The 7500-nt window shown below is 39.4% G+C and overlaps 2 protein-coding genes across 5 annotated transcripts in view; one reads left to right on the plus strand and one right to left on the minus strand.

The window, feature by feature from the left end:
* The window catches only part of entpd6 (ectonucleoside triphosphate diphosphohydrolase 6), a 21580-nt gene extending 19901 nt beyond the window's left edge, over positions 1-1679 (plus strand). For both annotated transcript variants that reach the window (XM_067610995.1, XM_067610996.1), the window contains exon 14: positions 32-1679. In XM_067610995.1, the coding sequence (XP_067467096.1) occupies positions 32-115 (84 nt within the window). In that variant the 3' untranslated portion in view covers positions 116-1679. The remainder of the gene's footprint in view (positions 1-31) is intronic.
* Positions 1680-2238: 559 nt separating this feature from the next.
* On the minus strand, positions 2239-6670 carry LOC137197525 (barrier-to-autointegration factor-like). Of its 3 annotated transcripts, none has more exons than XM_067611002.1 (4): positions 6579-6670; positions 6433-6487; positions 3775-3901; positions 2239-2606 (listed from the first exon to the last, which is right to left on the minus strand). In XM_067611002.1, exons 3-4 carry the CDS (start codon positions 3898-3900, stop codon positions 2460-2462), a joined length of 273 nt encoding a protein of 90 aa, XP_067467103.1. In that variant the 5' UTR covers position 3901; positions 6433-6487; positions 6579-6670; the 3' UTR covers positions 2239-2459. The 3 variants fall into 3 exon arrangements, with proteins under 3 accessions (XP_067467103.1, XP_067467104.1, XP_067467102.1); XM_067611003.1 differs by having other exon boundaries at positions 6399-6487; positions 6579-6668; XM_067611001.1 differs by lacking the exon at positions 6579-6670 and having other exon boundaries at positions 6433-6572.
* Positions 6671-7500: the final 830 nt, after the last annotated feature.

The raw sequence follows: 7500 nt of genomic DNA on the forward strand, positions 1-7500 counted from the left end.
ACTGCAGTATTTGTACTTTGCTGTACTACAGTTGGCGAGGACCATCAACCAGGTGGAAACCAGTTGGGCTCTGGGAGCAACTTTCCATTACATCGAGTCCCTGAAGAGACACTGAAGTCAAACAGCTTCCTGGACCCTCCTGAGGTTCTGGACCCTGCTGAGGTTCTGGTCTCATGGTGACCTGAAGCTTCTCTCCTATTGGCTGATCTCTCGCAGGTGTTCTCTGTGTTATTTCAGTGATGCTAAAGACTTCATGTCGAGCTGCAGCTGATCAATATATTCATTACTGATTAATCGATTAGTTGTTTGATCCATAAAATGGTGAAAAATGTGGATCAATGTTTCCAAAGATCTTCCGTTTACTGTCACAGAGACTAAAGAAGAAAATATTCACATTTAACAAACTGGAATCAGAGAATTTAGACTTTTATTCTGAAAAAATGACTCAAAACGATCAATTGATTATCAGGATAGTTGGAGATTAATTTAATATTTGACAACTAATCGATTAATCAGCTGTTGGTTGCAGCTCTACGTTCATGTTGCAACGATGTGATGTCACGTCCTCTCGACCAATCACGGCTGCAGACTCTGCCTCGGCCTCTAACGGCAGCCAATAGGAGACGCAGGTTTCAGCCTCCAATCAGATCACACGTAGACTCTGACCGTCCAATCAGACGCTCCGATGCTTCCGGAGCATCGAGCTGCACTTTGCTTCATGTTTAAGCTCTGAAACAGGAAACGTCCTCTGAACACAGCGACCTCATGGAAACACTCCACATATCAACTATTGATCAACTATTGATAAGTTATCAGCAGCAGGAACGTTCAGTTCATTTTAAACAATAACACCAATATTTATATTCTTCTTCTTCTATATTTGATCCCGTGTTGGGATTAAACCAGTGTGAACATGTTGGATCTGTTCTGATCTTCAGTGTTTGTGCCAAAAATATTCAAACTTTTCTCTAAAACCTTGAAGATGAATGACGTCATCGTACAGACCATAATAACACAGCTGATTATCAGCTTCATTGATTTATTCATTCAGTCATCCAATCAAACGATTTCAGATCAATAATTAAAGGACGAGTTCAGTGTTTCAGTTTCAACAGTCGGGAAACATAAAGGCTGTAAACGACCAACAGACTGGAAGGATCTTTAATATCCAGTATGAACAGGATGCTGGTTTAACTGGAAACACTGAACTGCTCCTTCCAATGCAGACTGAAACAAACAGTGATGGATTTCTGATCAGCTGGTGCAACAGTCAGTATTGATAACCCTGTAATGTCACAAACAAACCTGTAAAAACACAGATTGTGATTTCATCACTCCTCCGAACCTCAAACCTCAGTCCCAGTTTAACCAGTAAACACTGGTTCATGTGTGTCTGACCTCACTCTGCCTGTAACGACAGCGACTCTGATTGTTTTATTATCAGCAACATCTGGAATAAACAGATGTGAACATGTGTCGAGCAGCAGAACAAAGACGAAGTCCAGCGTCTACGTCTGCAGCTCAAGGGCCACTTACTGGAAAACTCTGATGATGAAGGCCAAACGAAGAAGACGTCAGTCAATTCTGTTCAAATAAAGTGTTACCAAAAAAATCCCTGTGTCATTAATAATCAGCTGATAAATGGTTAATAATTAAGTTCTCAGATGTTCTGAATATGAGCTTTAACTGTTTGATTTCATCATTTCCTGTTTAATAAAACCACACGTTGATTACTGTAAAGTTTAAAACAGAGTAAAGGCTTAAAAACGTGAGAATTAACACAAACGTTCAGTTGATCCACAGAATTCATTTGTTCAACATGTTTTGATTTTTAAAGTTAGTTTTAATATAATCTGTTGGCTCCATTTTAGTGAAACAAAACAAGACGGATAAGAGATATCTGATGATATTTTCAGTATTTACTGTCATAGATTAAACAATAACTGGCAGGTTGATATATTGATGACAGTTAGCTGCGGCGCTAGCCTCCGCGCTAACGGTCAGCTGCGGCGCTAGCCTCCGTGCTAACAGTTAGCTGCGGCGTTAGCAGCAGCGTAAAGCTTCAGGTTTGGTTCATTTGAATTGTGACGTCATCAGAAACATTTTGCATTTTCACCACATAAGTTCTGACTGAATTAATTATTTAAATGTTTATAAACAGTCTGACCCTGATGTGTTCAGGAGCAGCTGGTTTTTTGTGGCGCTGCAGTAAACCTGCAGCAGTGAAGCTTCAACAGAAACTTTTCACAAACAAACTTTTATTCATGTGAACTTTCACCAATGAAACAAGCTCATAAAGCAGCGAAACAAACAGCTGTCTGGTCGCCGTGATGTCACAGCCGGACAGTCACCTGAAACAGCAGCAGACAGCGCGAGCTCTGATCGGACCTTCAGCAACAGGAAGTGAGCGAGCCAAGTAAGAACAGGAAGGGGCGGGGTCTCTGTGAGAAGGCGGGGCCTCAGAGGAAGGCGTCGCACCACTCCTTCAGGCACTGAGCGCAGGATCCGGCCTGCCGGCTGTTCGCTCCGCTGGCGTCTTTCAGCCACTCGGCGAACAGATCCGTGTCTTTCTTCAGGAGGAGGAACTGACCGAGAACCACGAAGGCCTGAAAACACGCAGAGAACACGCAACACGTCAAACACGCAACACGTCAAACACACCAAACACGCAACACGTCAAACACATCAAACACGCAACACGTCAAACACATCAAACACGCAACACGTCAAACACACAACACGTCAAACACATCAAACATGCAACACGTCAAACACACCAAACACGCAACACGTCAAACACATCAAACACGCAACATGTCAAACACGCAACACGTCAAACACATCAAACACACAACATGTCAAACACGTCAAACACACAACACGTCAAACACGCAACACGTCAAACACATCAAACACGCAACACGTCAAACACATCAAACACACAACATGTCAAACACGTCAAACACAAACACGTCAAACACGCAACACGTCAAACACATCAAACACACATGTCAAACACGTCAAACACAAACACGTCAAACACGCAACACGTCAAACACATCAAACACGCAACACGTCAAACACATCAAACACACAACATGTCAAACACGCAACACGTCAAACACGCAACACGTCAAACACATCAAACACGCAACACGTCAAACACATCAAACACACAACACGTCAAACACATCAAACACACAACATGTCAAACACACAACACGTCAAACACGCAACACGTCAAACACATCAAACACGCAACACGTCAAACACATCAAACACACAACATGTCAAACACGTCAAACACAAACACGTCAAACACGCAACACGTCAAACACATCAAACACGCAACACGTCAAACACATCAAACACACAACATGTCAAACACGTCAAACACAAACACATCAAACACGCAACACGTCAAACACATCAAACACACAACATGTCAAACACGTCAAACACAAACACGTCAAACACGCAACACGTCAAACACATCAAACACGCAACACGTCAAACACATCAAACACGCAACACGTCAAACACGCAACACGTCAAACACGTCAAACACAAACGCGTGATAAAAGAAACACGTGCAGCAGGTTGAGTAATATCTATCTGATTTGACGTTGAAGCTTCAGATAAACTTGAAACCGATTCTAACAGAAGCAGGACTGTGGATTTGTGGATTTGTCTCCATCATCAGTTCATTATGAAGGATCTTCTAACGGAGGAATGATTACTGGTTTCCAGACTGGTTTCCAGACTGGTTCCCACCTTATCGAAGCCCTGCTGCTCCAGCTTCTTGCCCAGTATCTCTCCGATCCCCGACAGACTCGTCACTGGTTTGTCTCCCATCGGTTCGCCCACAAAGTCTCGATGTTTCTGAGACGTAGTCGACATCCTGGCGAACAACGAGTCGGTCAGACCAGCAGTCAATGAAAACACTCCGACTACACATCAGCTGATGTAAACAAACATGACGACAAAAAGCTTCTAGGAAACGTCCTGACAACTAATTTATAACCATCAGTTAAACAGCAGAGACGCATGTTCATTTACGGTTTAATACGTTAAACTTTATTAAGAATGTTTGTTTCACATTAACAACTAAGAATAAAACAAATATAACGAACAATAAACCGACAAAAACAAACTGCAGCAGCATAAAATAAAGTTTCATCTGTAGTTTTAATGTTAAATTTCATCTGAACTGTTGCAGAATAAGAAAAACCTTCAAATCTCGTTTATTATGAACTGACGATCAATTAATCAATTAGTCAACCAACAGTTGGTACCGACGACGAGCCGATAATATCGTGCATCCCTAATTATTGATTGATAAAGACAAACAGTTAATAATTATATAATATTATTACAGTATTAAAGTATTAAATAGCTTGTAAACCATCATTTACTCACATAATGAGCCTCCAAATGAAATTAAGTTGATTGATGGTTTTATTAGTTCTGATCAATGAATAAACAGCAATAATGCAGTTTAATTATATATATATATACATACATACATACATACATACATACATACATACACACACGTATATATTTGATGTTGTTTTGTATGTTTCAGGTTTGGTTTCATGTATTTAAGATATTTCAGAGGGAAACTGATCAATAATATACGACCAATAATTCACATTTATTGGGATTAAATGTTAAACCTGAAGAAAACATCAATAACATATCAATAACATATCAATAACATCAGAAAAGCCTTCAGTGATGTCAGAGTTTTTATTTTGTTTCAACATGAAGAAACAAACTGATTCTAACAGATCAATCACTTTGTATTGATCGTCTATCAGATGGTTTTTTTTGAAAGGTCGTATATTGTTATTTATGGATCTGTTAGTGTGAATGTATGTTATTGATTAATAATCATCATCATCGTCAGTCTGAAGAACAGGAAGGACGAACTGATCAGATTCTGATTCATAATTAATCTTGTCTGTGATATTGATCACTGATCATTGATCCTTCCATTCACTCAGATCCTGATTAACTTTTCCGTCATCAATCATCATGTTTGGATTATTAGAAGATTTTTTCTCCTTCTGATAAAAATCAACTTGATGCTGATCAATGCTTCTCTCGTTGATATTATTGATATGTTTATAGATGGAAACTGATAAAACATAATAAATATAAATTCATCCTGTCAGATTAATAAAGTTCATCGTAGTTTAGAGGATTGATTCAGTATCAGAGGTTTTACTGATCAATACAGCAGTGATCAGTTATTGGTGCATCGAATCTGCCAATAACCAATAATCAATTCTAGATAAAACTGTCATGATTTGGATGTTTGTCTCTTTAAAAGGTCATGAAGGCATAAAATAGTTGCAGAAGTTACCAGTACAACCAGTTAAACCAGTACAACCAGTTAGACCAGTTAGACCTGTACAGTGTTAACTTTGTAACGTTTATTTACTGACAGAGGTGATTTTCCATCAGACTCTGAGAACGGTGACCTCTGACCTTTACTACACATCCATCAGTTACTGGTCTTCATGATCTACGTGGTCTCACTGGTCTCACTGGTCTTACTGGTCTTAGTAGTCCAGCTGGATTTTCAGCCACAGTTTTTCTTCTTCCTGCAGGAAGTGAAGCTTCTTCTTCTTTGTTTGTTTTCCAGACTGTAAACTGCTGATGTCATAACGTCTGCGTTCTTCTTCTCTCCTCCTGATACGATGAACCGAGTCGACATCATCATCATCATCATCATCATCATCATCATCATCATCTTTTCGGTTTGATTTTGAGGTTTTTCTTCTTGTTCCAGCAGCGTTTGAACCTTCCTGCTTCCCGTACTTCCTGTTCGCCGGCGTTTCCTGTTTCCAGGTGTGAATCTGTTTCTCTTCTTCTTCTTCTCTTCCTCTGACTCCAGCTGCATCCAGATGTTGAACAGCGCTGGTGAACCAGATCCTTGCATATAGTGTTTGATTATTTATTATCATCATTATTATTAATAATCTTATTCTGTTATTTTATTATAATCTGTGTAACAAACATCTTTAAATCCATTTTAACATCAGTTGCCATTAAAAGACTTTAATACCTGTGATTTGTTTGAAAGCTGATATAGAAATAAAGTTTGATTGATTGATTGATTGATTGATTGACAGACTTCTTACAGCCTCAGTTTGTGCTGGAGCCAGCTGGCTGTTTCCATGGAGACAGGAGCAGCTCATTAGTGTAGCTGTGATGCTAAATAACTGTTTTAATTATTGGATGTCTTTGTTCCTCTCTGTGTTACAGACGTTGCTGAATTATCGCGAGATTTTGGTCACAGTTTGTGACCAAAACGAGCGCAGCATTAAACGTCTCGTGTGCTTTGCTATTATTTTACCGCCTTTGTGCTGAAAGTGAAGCAAAAGTACCTGAAAACGTTACAGCAGTGCACGCGGTCTTTACCTGCTGGAGCTGTTCCGGGTCCACGTGCAGGAGGATCAGGTGACTTCACGTTCAGCTGCAGAGACACAAAGTTTAAACCGCAGTTTTCACCTCAGACGTTCTTCATCAGACTTCCGGTGAGAGAAGCTGCGCGCGCTTTGACTCACCTGAAGCTCAGAAAACACCGTAAAACTGCACGAGGACCCCGCGAGGAAGAAACGCGCGCTTTATTTAGAAACACGGAAGTGGGAGCTGACGCCGTTAGCCTGACGTCAGCACGCAGAGGGTCAAAGATGGTTTGTATAGAAGAGGGTTTACTCTGTGAGGAATAAAGGAGCTGTGACGTCTCTCTTCTTATTGTTTAATATTTAAAAACAAAATCCAGGAAAACAGTTTATTTTACAGTTTTTACAAATAAACTTTATGTTTATTAATTTCAGCCTGAAGCCTGGACTGAATCTAATGTTTTTACATGTTTCATCTCTGTTCATATTTATTATAGAATATAATTTTAATTATATGATTAATTATCATATTTATATATAAGCTGTAAGAGTTAATAATCATAATTACTATTATAACTGTATATAATGTTCTGCTGTTTTATATTTGAATCTTTTGTAAAGTGTTGGCGCCTCCTGCTGACGACTGAATGACCTGCATCATCTCCTTCATCACACACAGTAGTTATGATTCATTCTTTCTGACTTTATCTTCATGTTTAGTTTTTATTTCCAGGAATCAAAGTGGACGTTGATGGAGGAACGATGCACATGAAGATGTAGAAGATATAAAAAACATGTGTGACGTGACTGCAGGCGAGTCAGAAGCTGCTTGTTTATTCATTTTAATTTCATTTTTATTTGAACAGGAAACAACAGCAGAGCAACGTAGAACATTATCAGCTGAGCCTGAATCAACATACATAAGAAAACAGCATTTAGAAAATAATAACGAGTAAATTAATTTAACATGTAAACAGATTCAGAGAGACGTCGGCGGTTCGGAGGAAATATTAATGTTATTATGAAAGAGTGTTTCTGGCTGATCCTGGTGAAGCTGATCATCAAACCGATCACCTGGGTGGAT

Source organism: Thunnus thynnus, chromosome 14 (assembly GCF_963924715.1).
Source record: "Thunnus thynnus chromosome 14, fThuThy2.1, whole genome shotgun sequence".
NCBI classification, from domain to species: Eukaryota; Metazoa; Chordata; class Actinopteri; order Scombriformes; family Scombridae; genus Thunnus; species Thunnus thynnus.